At 54.6% G+C, this 17,820-nt stretch overlaps 1 protein-coding gene across 3 annotated transcripts in view; it reads right to left on the bottom strand.

Moving 5' to 3' along the window:
* Nucleotides 1-3,220: 3,220 nt before the first annotated feature.
* Nucleotides 3,221-17,820, bottom strand: part of ASIC2 (acid sensing ion channel subunit 2) — a 370,847-nt gene continuing 356,247 nt past the window's right edge. For 2 of the 3 annotated variants that reach the window (XM_086864764.1, XM_086864765.1), the window contains exons 4-10: nucleotides 11,772-11,922; nucleotides 10,865-10,921; nucleotides 10,034-10,187; nucleotides 9,155-9,246; nucleotides 7,558-7,637; nucleotides 5,620-5,688; nucleotides 3,940-4,341 (exon numbers count right to left, since the gene is read on the bottom strand). In XM_086864764.1, the coding sequence (XP_086720890.1) occupies nucleotides 4,240-4,341; nucleotides 5,620-5,688; nucleotides 7,558-7,637; nucleotides 9,155-9,246; nucleotides 10,034-10,187; nucleotides 10,865-10,921; nucleotides 11,772-11,922 (705 nt within the window). In that variant the 3' untranslated portion in view covers nucleotides 3,940-4,239. Of the gene's footprint in view, nucleotides 3,612-3,939; nucleotides 4,342-5,619; nucleotides 5,689-7,557; nucleotides 7,638-9,154; nucleotides 9,247-10,033; nucleotides 10,188-10,864; nucleotides 10,922-11,771; nucleotides 11,923-17,820 lie in introns of those variants that run through there. The other variant, XR_002869410.2, reaches the window with a different exon arrangement.

Here is a 17,820-nt window from a genome sequence, read left to right as displayed (position 1 = left end):
CCCTGGAGCTGCCTTGGAGCGCTCCTGGATTCCAGCGGCTGCAGCTGGTCAGGCACAGCCGTGTCAGGAGCAGCTGCTGGAGCCTCGAGAATCCCGGAGGGAGAAATGAAGGAATTATTTCAAGAGACAGGAACAGCAGCACGGTGTTGTTGCAGGCACAGAGAGAGCCTGGGGAGCCCCAAATCTGGGCCAGGCTGCAGGAGGGACAAAAATTTAAGGGAAAAGGAATTCTTGGAGACGGTGGAGAGGCTGAGGGAGGGAAAAATGCAAATTTGGGAGCAGGAATTCCCCAAATTGCTGGCATAGGAGTGGTCCCACCCCACCTTCACCCCAGAGCTCCCAGGAAATCCCAGGGATATCACTGGGGATTCCAACACTCTGATCCTTCCAGGAATGCAGCTGGGATCAGCCTGATCTCCCTATTCCAGCTCTGCTCTAGAGTTTTCCTGGATGAAATCCTGGATTATCCTGATCCGTGGCTCTGGGTGTGCTGTGGGGCTGCTCTCAAGCTCGGGAAGATCAGGAACCCTGCAGAGTGTGAAGATGATTCCTTTAAGGAGGCTGGAGGATATTCCTGCCTGGAATAACAATGGAGGCTCTGGGATACACAGGGAGGAGGGGAGGGAAGAGCTTCTGAGAGTTTAGAACTGGAGTCAGGCATGGAGCACGATGTGTTCAGACAGGCAAGGAAACGGCGACTGCGGCTCCCGGAAATTCCGTGAGCTAATGGATCATCACCGAGCTCTTGGAGTGGAGAAGGCAACAAAACCTTCAGAAACCACCAAGGGGTGGGAGAGGAACCACCACAAGAATTCCCATCCCAATGGGATTGGGATTGGGGTTGGGCTCTTCCCACCCAAACTAACACAAAACAAGGACAATTTTCCTGCTAAAAACTCCCATTAATTGCCTCTAATTGCTGTCCTTGCCGCAGGCTCGGGGGAGGAGCAGGGAGAATGGACCATGGAATGTCCTTCACACCTGGTGATTCCCAGGAATGATGAAGTGCTGGTTCCTGGAGCATCCCATGGCATGGAGGAGCCTCCTGAATGCTGGGAATGAAGGAGCAATAGGGAGAGGTGCTTGGGTAACCTTGAGCAAGGGGAGGTGACTCCAAGAGCATTTCCTGGGTGTTTTCCTGGTCCTGGTGGGAATGCAGCTGTGGGAGCTGCCCAGGGATGTGGTGGCTGGGCTGTATATCCTGGGAATGTGCCCTGGCTTGGGCTCCAGCCCTCTCCATGCCAAGCTGAGTTCTCCCATTCCCCAAAAACACAGCTGCTCTTCAGAACTTCCTTCTCAGAGCTGGTTCTGCTCCTGCTTTTCCTCCTCCTGAAGCATTCCCGTGGGATTCTCCTCATTGTCCCAGCCCTGGGGCCCTGCTGCCCAGCAGGGATGATCCAGTGCTCCAGGCCCTGTGGTGCTCCAAGGGGGATTATCCCCTGGGATGGCAATTCCAGCTTTGTTTGATGGATTTGTGGTTGAGGTTGAATTTCCTGAGCTCCAGCTCAGCCAAATCCCCTGCTCAATCCCACTCTGGATTTTCCCACCTTGTCCATGGGATTTTCATTTCCCATGGGGATTCTTTGATTTTTTCCATCAGGATTTTGGGTTTTTTTGGAAGCTGATGGTTGGCTCCCAACCCTGCTCCATCCCTGCTTCATTCCTGGTCCCTGCTCCATCCTTGCTCCATCCCAGCTCCATCCCAGCTCCATCCCTGCTCCATCCCTGCTCCATCCCTGCTCCATCCTTGCTCCATCCCAGCTCCATCCCAGCTCCATCCCTGCTCCATCCCTGCTCCCATCCCAGCTCCATCCCTGCTCCATCCCTGCTCCATCCCTGCTCCCATCCCTGCTCCCATCCCTGCTCCATCCCTGCTCCATCCCTGCTCCATCCCTGCTCCCATCCCTGCTCCCATCCCTGCTCCCATCCCTGCTCCATCCTTGCTCCCATCCCTGCTCCCATCCCTGCTCCGTCCCAGCTCCATCCCTGCTCCATCCCTACTCCATCCTTGCTCCCATCCCTGCTCCATCCCTGCTCCATCCCAGCTCCATCCCAGCTCCATCCCTGCTCCATCCCGGCTCCATCCCTGCTCCCACCCCTACTCCCTGTTCCATCCCTGCTCCATGGCAACACCAAAGGGGTGGGATGGACTTGCCAGTACCTTTTCCACTCCCTTCTCTTTTCCTTGGAATGTGCTCTAAGACAGGTTAATTACTGCAAATAATGGAGCTTCCCTTTTCCCTGGAAATTCCTGGGGCACTCAGCAGAGCTGGGGCAGTGCTGGGGGCTTGAACTTTGTTGTTTCCTCCTGAATTTCCAAATAATCCTCACAACTTTTCCTGATCTTTATCATCTCTTTTTTTCTGGAGAAGGAACCCTTAATCCTGATGAGGTTTGGAATTGGAAATGAGATCTCCTCCCATCCCTCCCCATCAGGGCCCTTTTCCAGGCCCCTCAAACCCTCATCTCTCCCTGAGGGTGTTTCTTAAAATTCCCAGGTCTCTCCCAGTGCAGGAGAAGCAGCAGAGCAGCCCCTTAGTGCCTGGATCCAAGGATGAAGCCACTGCAGACACATTTGGGATGCACATGGATGGAACAATTCTCTTGTTGTGCTTCGGATCCAGTTAAAGCAGATCAGTAAAGGAAAAGTTCCCAGAATCCCGGACTGGTTTGGGTTGGAAGCAGCCTAAAGAATTCCCACCCCTGCCAGGGATCCAGGGGCAGCCCCAGCTGCTCTGGGCACCCTGTGCCAGGGCCTGCCCACCCTGCCAGGGAACAATTCCTGCCCAATATCCCATCCAGCCCTGCCCTCTGCCACTGGCAGCCATTCCCTGGCTCCTGTCCCTCCATCCCTTGTGCCCAGCCCCTCTCCATGTTTTTTCCAGGCTCCCTTCAGGCACAGGAAGGCCTCAGTGGGGTCACCCCAAAGCTGCTCCTCTCCAGGCTGAACAATTCCCAATCCTCATAGGGAGGTTTCCAGCACCTCTGTCAGCAAAGAGATTCCAGAGATCCCAGCACATCCTGGAGATCCCCATCCCAGAGAAGACAGGGATGCAGCTGAGTGTGGCCATGGCACCACTCCCACCCCATCCGGAGCTGTGTGAGGACGTGGTGGGAGAGGAAAAGGAGGGATAAGGAATGAGGAAGAGCCCCAGGAAGGCTTTTCCTGGGATCTTCCTTCCCACTGGGGATGTGGGCAAGGCAGGAATGACACAGCCTGGCCATTTCCACAAGACCAGCTTTAATATCAGTCAGGAGAATGAGGAGAAAGCACAGAATCCATGGATGGGAGAAGGAAATTCCAAAAATTCCCCCCAAAAATTAAGAAAGAAATGAATGAACCCGACCCCACCTGCCGCTCCCGGACTCTCCAGGCACTGCAGGCGGAGGAGCAGGACTGGGATGATCCATAGGGAGCCCCTGTGCCTCCTCTCCTGGGATGCTCACCTTGGGCTGAGCTCGGGATTCTGCCCAGCCTCACCCAGAGTACGCGGCCGGGAGAAGAATCCGAGAGCGGCGGTTTTTGGATCTCTTTTATTCTAAAACTCTCAGCCTACGGCGGTGGGAATGGAGAATTCTGGGATGCTCCTTCTGGCACTGAAACCCAGGGACTGCAAAGAGGAACAGAGCTGAGAGAGGCAGCTGAGGGATCCCATGGCCAGGATAAGCCCTGGCGTGCAGCGCTCGGGATATTTGGGATGCTTCCTTTGGGATCTGCTGCTGCTGCTTCTCAGCCTTGGACAATGCTAAGAAGTGTCCTGTCCCTCCATCCCGTGTGCCAAGGCCCTCTCCAGCTCTCCTGGAGCCCCTTTAGGCATTGGAGGGGCTCTGAGGTTTCTCTTCTATGAGCCTCCCTTTTCCAGGTGAACATTCCCAGCTCTCCCAGCCTGGGAGCTGCTGCCCCAAACCCCCCAGGAGGAAAGGACAACAGGAGTCAGGTCCAAGGCGCCTCTCACTTTGGGCAGAATATATTTAGAATTTATATTTTTATATTATCTTTATATTCTTTTAATGCATAGTGAGTTTTTCTTCTTTTTTTTTATTTATTTTTTAATAGATTTTTTTAATAATTTTTTTCCCATCTTTTTCCTCTGTATTTTTTTTCCCCAGTATTTTTTCCCAGTATTTTTTTTTTTTTTTTTCCATCTTTTGTTTTTCCCCCGGTGCAAACCTGAGCTGGGTCCCTGTTTTCCCTGTGCAGTTTTCCTTCCTCGGGATGGGCACTGTGGTGGGGAGGGGTCAGCAGGCGATTTCCTCCAGCGTCCCCAGCGGGGCCTGCAGGGGCACGGTCACAGTGTGGCTCAGGCTCTCCGAGTGGTTTGGCACTGGATCACAGGTGCTCTGCCGATGGAAAAACAGGGAATGTGTTATCCCAGGGCCCTCCCCTGCTGCCAGGGACCCAAATCCTTCCTGCCTCACACACTGGTGAAGGTTTGCTGGATAAAGGAGCCACGGCCCCAGGAGGCTCCTCGGAGAGCTTTGGGCTGGAAACCAAAGTGGATTGGATAAAGGAACCCATCCTTGAACCGCCTCCAGGTGATGCTGAGGGACAGGAACACATCCACAGGAAAGCCAAACACAGCACAGACTCTTCCCTGGCTGGGTTTGGGGTGGGGGAGGCCAGACCCCACAGGAGCCCCGAAAGGAGGTGGGGAGGGGCTTTGGGGTAATCTCGGTCAGAGGCAGTGAGAACCCATCCTTACACCAACTCAGCTGTGGAGCCCCAGCCCTGGGAAGGCCAAATCCACCAGACATTCCCATCAGAAGCAGCTGAGGGGTGTCATGATCCATCAAAGATCCATCAAAGATCCATCAGAGCCATCAAAGAGCCATCAAAGAGCCATCAAAGAGCCATCAAAGATCCATCAAAGATCCATCAGAGCCATCAAAGATCCATCAAAGAGCCATCAAAGAGCCATCAAAGATCCATCAGAGCCATCAAAGATCCATCAAAGATCCATCAAAGATCCATCAAAGAGCCATCAAAGATCCATCAAAGAGCCATCAAAGATCCATCAAAGATCCATCAAAGATCCATCAAAGATCCATCAGAGCCATCAAAGATCCATCAAAGATCCATCAAAGATCCATCAAAGAGCCATCAAAGAGCCATCAAAGATCCATCAAAGAGCCATCAAAGAGCCATCAAAGATCCCCAAAGCGCTCCCAGCCTCACTGCTGAACCCCTGCACCACAGGACACACCACAGCCGGTGGCTGCTCCAAGAGAAACCCCATCCCCCGGGATGGGCCTGGCTTCCCTCCCAGCCCCAGCTGGAATAACCCATGGGATTCTGCTCCTGGGGGAACCTGCAGCACCAAGGGCAGCTGGAGAGGATCAGTGGAGCACTGTTGGGATCTATGGATGGTGATATTTGCCTTGTTCTGTCACTCACTCTCTGCTCTCTTCAACTGTTTTTCATTTCTTTCCTTTGCTTTTACTCTCTTTTCTCTCTCATATTTACTGTCCAACAAACCCCAGACTATTGGAACTGGGGCCTGGCCCTGTCTGCACCTTAACTGGGGCAGAGGCATCTCTGATTATAATTTTAGGAACCAGATCCTGACACATGTGGGAAGAGCTCCAGCGTCCCCAGGGAATTTTCCCTTCTCCCCTTACCACATTCTCGTCATGGCTCCCGTCCTCTTCCTCTTTTCCAAGAAGGTCCAATAATTTTTCCTTGATCAGCTGCAAGAAGAGGGAGCCGGGGTTAAGGTGGGAAGAGGCTGCAGGGGGATTGGGAGCACTGGGATGTGCTGGGTTTGGGGGTGCATTCCAAAGGGTTGGGAGAAGGAGGATGCTCCAAGGGCTGTGCCATGGAAAGGCTGGGAGAGCTGGGAATGCTCACCTGGAGAGGAGAAGCTCCAGGGAGAGCTCAGAGCCCCTTGCAGAGCCTAAAGGGGCTCCAGGAGAGCTGGAGAGGGACTGGGGACAAGGGATGGAGGGACAGGAGCCAGGGAATGGCTCCCAGTGCCAGAGGGCAGGGCTGGATGGGATATTGGGCAGGAATTGTTCCCTGGCAGGGTGGGCAGGCCCTGGCACAGGGTGCCCAGAGCAGCTGGGGCTGTCCCTGGATCCCTGGCAGTGCCCAAGGCCAGGCTGGACATTGGGGCTGGAGCAGCCTGGGACAGTGGGAGCTGTTCCTGCCATGGCAGGGTGGGAATGGGTGATCCTTAAGGTCCCTTCCACCCAAACCATTCCAGGATTCTCTTATGAGGAATAAACCCCACAACAATTCCATTTTTGGGACACTTTTGGGGTTCAGGGAAAAGCTCTCAGCTCTGTGAGCTCCATTTCCCTTCCCAGCCCCCTCATTTTCCTGTTTCTGCAGGATTTGTCTTCTGGGGAAATCCCATAAAACTTGGGAAGTGTTACTATAAAACTTCCACTGGGAGAAAAGAGAAATAAAACCAGAAGAAGCTGAAATCCTGAAATCCGAGAAAACTGTGTCAGCTCCTAAGGAATGTGGATCCTGGCTGGTGCAGGGAAGTTGGGTGGGAATTTGGGACCATGAGGACAGAGCTCAGCAGAAGATCACAAAAAAACCTCTTTATGGTCAATATTTCCCCCAAATTTGGCCTATCCATGAAAAAAAAAAAAAATAAAAAAAAGTTTCTGCTTGCTGTCGTTCCCAGAATCTCTAAATATTTTGTCTGAAAACTCAAATTTTTGAGGTGCTGACCCCTCTTTGTGAAACTCCGAGCAGAGGGGAAAAACTGTGGATATTTTTTTGAAATTTTAAGGTTTTTTATTCCTTTTTTCCTGGCTGGTGGGGGTTGAATATCAGGGAATGTGAAGATTTCCCTGCTGGGGCATCCTCAGGGAGCTTCTCTGAGGGGACAAAATGAATTTTAAGCCCAAATAAGAAGAAAAAAAATAATAAGAGCATCAAAATCCTGCACATTCGACACATGTTATCTGCAGATGTCAAATAAAGGAGGAAAACAGAGAGGAAAATCCCAAATTTCGGGGGTTTCTTATGGCCTACTTAGGAAAAATCCCCAAGAAATCCAGGAAAAGGCAAATTTGATGAAGTATTTGAGTATCCAGGCTGAGCTCTAAATTCAGCTGCTTTTGCTCTCTGAGCTTTAGGTCTGGAATTTTCCCATATTTTTTATTCCTGGTTAATGGCACCAATGCTGGAACTGCCCAGGAGGGATTGGGATGGGGGGCATTGTCTGAAAATATAAAAATATAAAGTCAGCATCCCAAAAAAAAAAATGAAAATGAGAGGATCTCAAGTGAGTTCAGAGCTGGGATTGTGGGATTCCCTTCCCTGGAAAGGGACGTGTCCCCAGCCTGGACTGGGACACATTAAACCAACAGCCATGGCCAACTCTCACATCCCATGGGAATAAAATTCCCTGTTCCCAGCCTGAGATGGGGCTGTGGGAGAGCTGGATGAGGCAGGTGGGAAATACAGGATTTTGGGGGGCTCTGGGATCCCCAGGGAACAGAAAATTCAGGGATGAGGGGATCCAAGAGTGGGAAATCCTGGCCCGAGAGCTCCAGGATGGGAAATTTTGGGATGAGGGCTCCAGGATGGGAAGGCCTTACCTCATACAGGTAGTCGAAGAGCTCAAGGATGGTGAGGATGCTGGCCCCAATGAACAGCCCCATCTGGCCACCAATGTCACCTGTGGGGACGGCACCGTCAGAGCTCCCGGGCACCGCCGGGCCCAGCCCCGGGAGCTGCCATCCTCAAAAACCTGGCAGAGTGTCCCCATCCCAGCACTGGGCCTGGCCCCTGCAGTGGTTCTCCTGCTGATGGAGCCTGGAGTGCTCCAGGCTGTGTCCCAGGAATCCCAGTTCCCCAGTCTGGAGAAGGTGCTGGGAAGAATGAATGTCCCTGGAGCTGAGGGAAAATTCCAGCCTGGCAAAAAGCGGGAAGGAAGGTGCCCTGGGCTTTTTGGGTTCTGCTTGAGTGTCCCAGGGAGGAGGAGGAACCCGAGGAGATTCCCAGCAATCTGCTGGGAAGGTACCTGGGATGTGGTGCTCTGGGAAGGCAAATCCCATGGAGTTTGCAAGAGAACAGCCCTGGATTGAGCCCCAGAGCAAAGGCACCCATGGGTGAGGGGCAGAGGGGCCCTTCCCAGGGGTGTCCATGAGACACAGAGAGAGGAAAGAGGAGAAGAGTTTGAGAGCAAAGTGAACACCCAGAAGGATCCCAGGGGATGTTCTGGATTTACACCACCGGGAATCCCCTGGAGGCTTTGAGCCTGGGGAAAGGTTTTGGGATGAGACTCTTCCTGAAGCTCCAGAGCCTTGGGAATGAGGGTCCTATGAGGTGCAAATGGGGTTTGGGTCAGAGAGGCCCCAGCAGCCTCCTCTTCCTCCCTGGAATTCCTGGAAAAGCCCCAGGAGGTGCAGAAGGGCTGACATGGGGACACCTCCGTGCCCCAGGGGTGACCCAGCTCCACCTTCCCAAGGTTCTGTGAGCACTGCCAGCATTCCAGAGGGATTTGGGATGCCTCAGGGAGGCTGCAGGGCTCAGGGACCCCAAACCCAATGGGACCAACCCCAAATCTGCAGCTGCGACCCCAAAGCTGGAGCCGATTTGGGGCTGAGCAGCTCAGGGTCTCCTGCAGCTCTTCCATGAAGCAGCCAAAGGCCAAGGGCCCAGGCCTGGCTGGAAAAGGTGGATTTGAAGCAGGGAAGAGGTGATGGGAGCTGGTTTTGGGATGTTCCCCACACCCTGCACCACGGAGAGCATCCAGCACCCCCCAACCCCAAATCTCCAAAAATGGGAGCAGGCAGGGATGGAGCAGAACTTTCTATGGGTCTCCTCCAGCTCCTTCATGAGGCATCCATGAGGCATCCAGAGCTCAGGCCCAACTGGAAAGGATGGATTTGGAGCAGGGAAGAGGTGATGGGAGATGGTTTTGGGATGCCCTCCACACCCTGCACCACAGAGGGCACCCAGCGCCCACCCAGCCCCAAAATTTCCAAAAAAGGGATCAGGCATGGATGGAGCAGCTCCAGAACCTTCCGTGAACACATGGAGTATCCATGGGACATTCCTGGGATGCCGTGGTGGGCTGAGGAAAGCAGAGATGGGGCCTTGCTGGCGGTTTCAAGGCTGAGGACCCCTCCTAGCCTCCCTCTTCCCCCCCAGAGCTGCAGAGACCCCAAACTGGTCCCAGTTCCCCCTTACCAAGTAAGGCTGCCACTTCATAGGCTTTCTTCTGCTCAATGGTCTCATAGTTGAGTGCTTCAAAAAAAATGTCCAGCACGAGAATATTCTCTCTGTGGAAACAGGAAAAACATCAGCCCAGGAGCCACTGGTGGCTGAGTCCTTTGGGATTAGGGAAAAATGGGATTTTGGGGGTTTATTCCCCTTTGTCTGGATTGTTCCTCTCTCTGGGGTCCTCAGAACCCCCAGAACTTGGAGCTGGTGCAGAGCAGGAGCTCAGGGCTCTGTGAGCCTTTGGAGCAGCTGGGAAAGGCTTCTGCAGAATTCCTCAGGATTTTGGATCTCACTTCGATGGGAACTCTTTTCTTGGATGGCAATTCCTGATTGTGAGGGCAGCTGGGGCTGCCCCTGGATCCCTGGCAGTGCCCAAGGCCAGGCTGGAGCAGCCTGGGACAGTGGGAGGTGTCCTGGGGTGGCACTGGAGGAGCTTTAAGGTTCCTTCCAACCCAAACCACTCCAGGATTCCATGATTCTGTGAAGAAGAATCCAAAGGATCTGGAACAACTCTCACTTCCCACACACAGCAATCACATGCCCAGGGCTGGGAGAGCTCCACAGCCTGAGGACCTCAGTCCAGAGATACAAATCTCCAACAGGAGCAGCAAAACTGGGAAATTCTGTGCTTTTATTGCTGGGACTGGAGGATTCCCATGAGGACAATCCTTGGGAAGGAACTTAGGTTGTTCTACTGAGAAGAAATCGACCTCATCTCTTCCAGGTTTTCACTCTGCTCTTCCCTGGAGGACATCCCTGTGCTGGGGATGGATTGGCCAGGACTGGGCACTTTCCAGACATTTCCCTCCCCAAAGCCCAAAGGAATCCAGGTCCTGCCCCACTCACGAGATGTATTTTTCCGACTTGTTGAACTTCTTCTCCAGGTACTTGGCTGAGGTCTTGCTGGGGATCTTGACCATGGAGAGCTCCTTGTTGTACCTGGTGAGGTTACAGGGGGTCCTGCAGATGCAGTAATTGCTGTCCTTCTCTGCCAGGAGACCTGCGGGGGCAGGCAGGAGCTCATGGAGCAGGGACATGGAATGGGGTGGGATCCTGGGGAATGGGGTGGGATCACAGGGAATGGGGACATGGAGCAGGATGGGATGCCAGGGAGCAGGATGGGATCCCAGGGAACGGGGTGGGATCCCAGGGAATGGGGTGGGATCCCGGGGAACGGGGTGGGATCCCAGGGAGCAGGGTGGGATCCCAGGGAGCAGGGTGGGATCCCAGGGAGCAGGGTGGGATCCCAGGGAGCAGGGTGGGAGCAGACATTATCCCTCCCAGAAAGGGGCCAAGGGGTCACTCCTGGCCATCTCTGTCCCGGTTCATCCGAGTGTTCTCAGCACCTCGGACAGGGCTCTTGCTGGAGGCCACACTGTCATCAACAACAGCTCAGAGAACTCATGGCTGAGTCTCCTAAATCCAGACTTGGAATGGGTCCCTCCATCCCAACTCCAGCCCCAGAGGGGCTCCTGGGGCTCCCCTGATCCCGAGGGTTTCTGTGCTCATGGAGCCCTTTGCCCCACAGAGAACCAGGAGAAACTTCATCCCAGGGTGCATCCAGCACTCCCCAGCCACCCAAGCCCTCTCCAGGCTGCAGATCCCCCCGTTCCTGGCAGCCAGGAAGATCCAGGCCGCTGGAATCCCCCTGGATTCAGGGATTCCCCCGGTACTCACTGAGTGCGGGCTCTGCACATTCCTTGTACTGCTCCGGGGTGCAGAAGGGAGCGTCCCCTGCAGGGACAGGACAAATCCATCACAGGGGGACACTGAGCTCTCCATGGGGACTCAGGGACCTCCCCCCACGGCTGTCCCCACCTCTGCCTGCCACAGGGGCCTGGGAACAGCACCCAGGGTGGCTCTGGAGCTAAAAAAGGTGGGATTTGATGATCCCAGAGGTCTTTTCCAACCTTAATCAGACCCGGGTCTCTCCTCCGTGGCTTGCTCCTATTTCACAGGGAATCAGGAACATCCTGAGCTGAAAGGGCCCCCCAGGATCTCCAGTCCCACTCCTGCCCTGCCCACACCCCCCAATAATCCCACCCTGGGCATCCCTGGAGCTCTGTCCAAGCTCTCCTGGAGCTCTGGCAGCCTCGGGGCCGGGACCATTCCCTGGGGAGCCTGGGCAGTGCCAGCACCTCTGGGGGAAGAACCTTGCCCTGATACCCAACCAAACCGCCCCGTGACAGAACCTCAGGCCATTCCCTGGGTCCTGTCCCTGTCCCAGAGATCAGAGCTGCCCCTGGGGAGCAGCTGCAGCCCCAGTGAGCTCTGCCCTCAGCCCCCCCTGCTCCAGATGAACAGACCAAGAGCCCTCAGCTGCTCCTCGTGTGGCCCCTCCAGACCCTTCCCCATCCTCGTGTCCCTCCTTTGGACCCTCTCGAGTTCTCTGATGTCTTTTATTTTGTGATGCCCAGAAGTGCCCCAGAGCTGAAGGTGAGGCTGCCCCAGCCCAGAGCAGGACTGGATAAGCCCTCCCTCCCCCTCTGCTGTCCCTGATTCTCCAGGACAGGGATGGTCCTGCTGGCTCCAGATCCAGCCTTTCCCAAAGGCCACGGGCACCTCCTTCCCGCAGGTGTCTGACCTGGCATGTGCACCATCCTGCAGTTGCAGTTCTCCACGATGTACCGAGTCTCGCAGTCGATCCTGCAGGCCGTGACGCTGTACACCGGGAAAAACGCCAGCCCCAGCTCCGGGGAGCGGCACTCACCCCATGGCGGGGGCAGGTACGTCAGCTGGGGACAGGGACAGGACAGGACATCAGCTGGGGACAGGGACAGGGCAGGACATCAGCTGGGGACAGGGACAGGACATCAGCTGGGGACAGGGACAGGGCAGGACATCAGCTGGGGACAGGGACAGGATGGGGACAGGGACAGGGACAGGACATCAGCTGGGGACAGGGACAGGACATCAGCTGGGGACAGGGACAGGATGGGGACAGGAACAGGACATCAGCTGGGGACAGGGACAGGGACAGGACATCAGCTGGGGACAGGGACAGGATGGGGACAGGGACAGGACATCAGCTGGGGACAGGGACAGGGACAGGACATCAGCTGGGGACAGGGACAGGATCGGGACAGGGACAGGATGGGGACAGGGACAGGATGGGGACAGGGACAGGATGGGGACAGGGACAGGGACAGGATGGGGACAGGGACAGGACATCAGCTGGGGACAGGGACAGGATGGGGACAGGGACAGGGACAAGATGGGGACAGGGACAAGATGGGGACAGGGACAGGATGGGGACAGGGACAGGGACAGGGCAGGACATCTTCCCTGTCACAGGAGCTCCTCTGTTTTGGGGTGGCCCCTGCAGCCCCTCAGGGCGTCCCCCCTCCCTGGAGCTCCCTGATTCCTGGGATAACTCCCTCGGGACAAGCTGTCCCTAAGGAACTCTCCCAGTCCCAGGTGACAATGAATGTCTCAGGAGTGGGAGCAGCTGTGGAAGGATCAGCTGGAATTTCTGCCTGGCAGACTCCACTTTACAAGCTGGAAAAGCTCCACCAAAGTTGCCCCAAGCAGGAAAATCTGCACATTCCCTGGAAATGTGTGGAGTTTTCTCCCAGCTGCTGCTCCCAGCCTGGCCCAGGAATCCCGGGGTTAAATCCAGGGGGAATCCATCCCTAAGGAATCCATGAATCCCTTCCTGGCCAAATCAGGGCTGAAACCTCGGGAAAAGCCTTTCTATCCAAAGCCTTGATCCCATGGAACTGCTGAACTCATTTCAGACCTGGATTCCTGCTCTCCGTGCCGCTGGAGCTGCTGGAAGGCTGGGAAAGGCACCCCAAGGAGCCAGGAACAGGAGCAGGATGGATGGAGCAATCCCAGCCCTCGGCCATGGAAACAATTAACGGGAGAGACTTAATTGGGGTCAATCCCTCTCCCTGCAGCCCCTCCAGATCCTCCTCCTCCTGAGGGATTCCTGAGGGAATCCCTTTCCTTTCTTCCAGATTGTCCCAGTTTGGGGTTAGTGGGAGGGATCTGGGGCTGGAGCAGCCCCGGGGTGTGGAGCTGCTCCCTCCACTGTTCCCTGCTGCCTCCAAAGTGGGAACAAACCACATCAAACAGCAGGAAAAGCAGGGAAAAGGCAGCAGGAACATCCCTGTCCTGGGATCCTGCAGGAATTATGCTCCCTGGCAGCTTCCCAAGGGCTCCTCTCCTGCTCCTGTGTAGGGAAATCCAGCTCCAGCCTCTAATTGGGGGTGACAAACTCCCAGCCTGGCCCTTTTGCTGTCGTTAATAATTAATTAATGATTTAAATGCTTTTCCAACCCTCCTGATCCCGGCTTTCTCCAGGATTACTGGGATCAGTTCCCAGCTGGCAGGAGCTAAAAGGGGAAGGAAAAAATTGATTTGACTCCTTGGAAGCTGGATGGATCCTGCTTGTCCCAAATGCCAGGAAAAGGGGGGATGAGCTTGGAAAGCCCACAGGGAAGGGATCCCAGGGGTGGGGGAGGATCAGCTCCTTCCACAGCCTTTCCCTGGCCACATTCCTGCCTTTCCACACTGCTCCTGGCACGGAGCCCCCCAGGAGCTGCCAGCATCTGCCTGCAGCCACAGAGGTCATTCCTTCAATTAATTGGAAGTGCCATCCTTGTTTTTCCTGCCTGTTTCATTTTCTCAAACAGGGAAATGTGGGAAAGATGATCCCAGCAGAGGTCAGGGCAGCTTCATAAAATCCTGGAACATCCTGAGTTGGGAAGGATCCCACAAGGACTGAGTCCAACCCTGGCCCTGCCCAGGATCCCAACAATCCCTGGGATCAGTGTCCAAGCTCTCCTGGAGCTCTGGCAGCCTCGGGGCTGGGACCATTCCCTGGGGAGCCTGGGCAGTGCCAGCACCTCTGGGGGAAGAACCTTTCCCTTCCCCATTTTCCTGTCCCTGTCCCCAGCTGATGTCCTGTCCCTGTCCCTGTCCCCAGCTGATGTCCCCATCCTGCCCCTGTCCCCAGCTGATGTCCTGTCCCTGTCCCTGTCCCCAGCTGATGTCCTGTCCCTGTCCCTGTCCCCATCCTGTCCCTGTCCCCAGCTGATGTCCTGTCCCTGTCCCCAGCTGATGTCCCCATCCTGTCCCTGTCCCCAGCTGATGTCCTGTCCCTGTCCCTGTCCCCAGCTGATGTCCTGTCCCTGTCCCTGTCCCCATCCTGTCCCTGTCCCCAGCTGATGTCTGGACACACATTTCCTCTGTCCTGGCACCCATCCCTTGGAAAATGACACCTCAAACATGGGAAATGTTCTTTAATTCCTCCTAATTCCCAAATCCCAGTGCTTCCACCCTGACTGCAGATCAGCCTTTCCAAGCCATCCTTGAATCCCATTTTCCTGCCTCTCTAATCCCACTCTGGAGCTGCAGTTCTGCTCTCTATCCCATAAAACCTTTGGAAGGGATGAGCCTCCAGAGCCCCATCAAACAACGTTCAGAACCTGGGGCTTCACTGAAGCCTCTGAAATTTTTGTGGCCAACTTGGCAGGAATTGCCCTTTTCCAGGTGCTTCCCATCTTCCCTGAACGTCCTGTGCAGCTCTGTCGGGAAGTCTGATCCCATTCCTGACAGAGGAGGTTTGGAAAAAGCCTGGAAAAAGGGAAGGAAGGAGGAATTTCTCTTTCTTCATGGGATCAGCCCTTAAAAATACGGATTTTAGTGCATCCATCCAAGCCTTGTCAGGGAAAAGGGGAATATTGCAGGGATAGTGCAGGCATAGTGCAGCTTCCCAAGGTCTGGAGGGGGAGATTCCAACACCAGACTCACCCAAAAGTGCCAGGAAAGGTGAAAATGGAAGGGGATCCATCCAAAGCTGGGAGTGTTGGGAGCTGAAGGGCAATTCCCAATTCCAGGGGGTCCTGGCCTCCCTTGGGATCCCTCTGGAGGTGATGGATCCTTCCCAGCTCCCATTCATGAGCACACAAACCTCACTCATCCACTCAGGAGTTGCCATGGAAACGCTCCTGGAGATCCCAGAGCATCCCTGAGGGAGGCCCAGGGCACCGTGGCTGGGACAGGGTTCCTCCCATGGGAAAGGCAGCAGCTCCGTGCTCCCGGATCCATGGGAAGGGCTCCAGCTCCTTTCCCTCAGCTCTCGGGCACGGAGGGGGATCCAGGGAGGATTTCCCATCCAGCCCCTCCTGTGCTCATTCCAATCATCCATCCAGTGCTTCCCTCAGGGAGCTCAGCCTCGGCTCCCCTGAACTTCAGCCATTGTTCCAGTCTCAGGTTTCATGGGAATCCTGGAATGGTTTGGGTTGGGAGGGACCTCAAATCCCACCCATTCCCACCCTGCCATGGCAGGGACACCTCCCACTGTCCCAGGCTGCTCCAGCCCCAATGTCCAGCCTGGCCTTGGGCACTGCCAGGGATCCAGGGGCAGCCCCAGCTGCTCTGGGCACCCTGTGCCAGGGCCTGCCCACCCTGCCAGGGAACAATTCCTGCCCAATATCCCATCCAGCCTTGCCCTCTGCCACTGGGAGCCATTCCCTGCCTCCTGGCCCTCCATCCCTTGGAAATATTCCCTATTTTTCCTGGAGCCCCTTCAGGTCCTGGAAGGTCACAGTTTGGTGTCTCCTGGTGTCTCCTCCAGGTTGAACAATCCCACTTTTTTCCAACCAGGAAACGTCTCCCTTGGCCACACATCCCATAAGCAGCTTGGCCTCTTTAACTCATCCACCCCATTTTAAGGACAAACCTCCTCCTGGAATCACTTTCTCAGCAGTTTTTGTTGCTGACTCAGCATTCCCAACCCTGACACTGCCAGGTCCCTCCTGGGACGCTCCAGAGGTCACTCCTGCATCAACTCCCAAAGCGGGAAATGCATCCCAAAAGTGTCTCCTTGCAGGAACTACGGGGTGCAGCCACTGGAGGAGGAGCAAAAGCTGATTTAATTCCCATTTTTCCAGCCTGGGAGCTCATTGTGAAGGAGATTTATTGAGATCCCAACCACGGAGCCAGAGCTGGCTCTGGACAGGGGATTTTGGGAAGCTCTGTGTGGAAAGCCAGGATTTATCCCCTGGTCCCAAGATGTGAATCCTCACTGGTGCTGGCAGCTGCAGCCCTGGGAAGTCAGAAAATCAGGGAGCAAAGCCCAGGGAAAGCTCTGATTTCCAGAGTGGGATGAAGAAAGAAGGGAGGAATTTGAGCAGGGCCACAGGAAATGATTCCAGAGCCAGGAATGAACCCCCCACACCCCAAATTCTGTCCCACAGAGTATCCACAGCTCCCAACATCCCAAATCCTCCCCACTCCACACTTTTTATCCCTGAATAAAGAGCTCAGAGCCTGAGGCTGCTCTGAGCAGGGAGATGGGAAACCATCTCCACTTTATTCCTGTTTTTTTCTGGCTGCAGGATCATTTCTTTTATGGCTCAGGGTGTAAAACTCCAGGTTCAGGACCCCAATAACTTCCTGGGCTCAGTCCCTGGGGGATTTTCCTGGAGCTGTTCCACCTTTGGCTCTGCTTTATTAAAGGAGCAGCACAGACGGAGAGATCTAGTTGGAAAAACCCAGACTAAATGAGGGATTGGGATAAAAGCTGCACATTGGGAAGGTGGGGGAAGCCCAGAAGGTAGGGATAATTAATTAGAGGAAGTTATTAATGGCTGTAATTAGGTGAAAAATGACTTTCTGGGAAGAGGGATTGGGGGGGGAGCTGAATGCAGGAGATCCCTCCAGCTCTCCTGGGAAAAGTTTTGGAGGCCTCAGATGGTTCTAAACCAGTCAGAAAATGCCAGGAATGAGCCCTTCCCTCTCCCAGCAGCAAAACTCTGGCAAAACCCCTGGAAAAAGGGACACCCTGGAGCTGAGAGCCCTAAATCTGTTCTTCTGTCCTGTTCATTTCCCAAGTGAAGGGAACTTTTGGGGAGGGATGTTTCCCCTCTCTCTCATCTGGAGGATGTTCTCCTGGTTGGAATTCTCAGTTTTAATGGAAATATTGAAATAGGCAGTGCTGGCAATGGGGTGGGGAAGGATTCCAGCAGCTGCAGCAAAGCCCTGGAGTTTGCACCAATTTAACCCAAAGTCCTTGAGATCCTCTCTGAGGCTCCAGCTCCCAGCCCTGATCCCAAATCTTATCCAGGATGGGATTTTTAAGGAAGACAAATCTTTTCAATCACTGCTGGAGCTGCCAGGTGGGTCTGACTCAAGGAGCTGTTCCCAAAATCTTTGAGCATCAGGCACCACACGATGCCCTGTCCAGCCCTTCCCATCCCTGTCCATCCTTGTCCATCCATCCATCCATCCATCCATCATCCATCCATCCATCCATCATCCATCATCCATCCATCCATCCATCATCCATCCATCCATCATCCATCCATCATCCATCCATCCATCCATCATCCATCCATCCATCATCCATCATCCATCATCCATCCATCATCCATCATCCATCCATCATCCATCCATCATCCATCCATCATCCATCCATCCATCATCCATCCATCCATCCATCATCCATCCATCCATCCATCCATCCATCCATCATCCATCCATCCATCATCCATCCATCCATCATCCATCCATCATCCATCATCCATCCATCCATCATCCATCCATCATCCATCCATCCATCATCCATCCATCCATCATCCATCCATCCATCATCCATCATCCATCATCCATCCATCATCCATCAT

Source organism: Cyanistes caeruleus, chromosome 27 (assembly GCF_971803275.1).
Source record: "Cyanistes caeruleus chromosome 27, bCyaCae1.hap1.1, whole genome shotgun sequence".
Classification (NCBI taxonomy): Eukaryota; Metazoa; Chordata; class Aves; order Passeriformes; family Paridae; genus Cyanistes; species Cyanistes caeruleus.
Note: the sequence above shows the minus strand (reverse complement) of the source record. Positions and strands in the feature narration are given on the sequence as shown.